We start from the raw sequence: 795 nt of genomic DNA on the forward strand, positions 1-795 counted from the left end.
CCTTCTGAACCTCCCTTTAATTTACCAGATGTTGATGGGTTCTTCTAATAAAGCTGTGGAATCTGATTGTGCTGATAAACTGCCAGTGAAAGTCTTGAGCACTGGATTCCCAGAAGTTTAGAAAAGTGTGCGTGTGAGAGTGTGGTGCTTGTGAAGAGCTAGAAAAAATGGGATGGCAGCAAGGGGAGAGGTGGCCATAACTTGGCTTCTTACAGGAAGGTTGGAATCCATACAACATGTTTGTATGATTTGATTTCTTAGCCCTGTTTTCCATGGTGGGAGCATTCTTATTAATGACTATTAAAATATCTTCAAAGTCTGAGCACTGAATAAATTCCAGTTGAAGAGTTACTTTGGTCATTTCCTGTTTTAGTGAAGAATAGTGAAGCATGAGCTCAGTTATGACAGCAAGCACACGGGTTTTTTTTTTCCTGCAGATAGCTCACCTCTTATCTGAGCTGAAAACTATCCAGAGTCACTCAGAGTCTCAGAAAAGGTTAGTAAACAAGTTATTTTCTTTAGTCGTAGTGGTTGAGAGAAGCATGTCTCTTGATAGCAGAAATACTTTAAAGGAATTGAGTACAAAACTTCTAGTATGGTAGAATAGTGGCAGTACTGCAGTAGTTGAGAGCTGATTGTGAGGAAAAAAAAAACTAAGACAAAAGAGGATAGTTTAAAAAGTAAACTGAATTTGTCTGAAGTTTATTGGGTGTTAGCCTTACACAGCAGGTTCTACCACTACACTTACAGGTGAATCTATTTCTGAACTGGAAAGGGACTTGGCTCCAGTTTGCA

At 39.1% G+C, this 795-nt stretch overlaps 1 protein-coding gene across 1 annotated transcript in view; it reads left to right on the plus strand.

Annotated features, from left to right (window-relative positions):
* TTF2 (transcription termination factor, RNA polymerase II) overlaps nt 1-795 on the plus strand; it is a gene marked incomplete at its 5' end in the record, with an annotated part of 20,810 nt that overhangs the window by 15,768 nt on the left and 4,247 nt on the right. The window contains one exon of the mRNA XM_010140819.1: nt 438-496. Within this exon, the coding sequence (XP_010139121.1) occupies nt 438-496 (59 nt within the window). The remainder of the gene's footprint in view (nt 1-437; nt 497-795) is intronic.

Source organism: Buceros rhinoceros, unplaced genomic scaffold (assembly GCF_000710305.1).
Source record: "Buceros rhinoceros silvestris isolate BGI_N320 unplaced genomic scaffold, ASM71030v1 scaffold26007, whole genome shotgun sequence".
NCBI lineage: Eukaryota > Metazoa > Chordata > Aves > Bucerotiformes > Bucerotidae > Buceros > Buceros rhinoceros.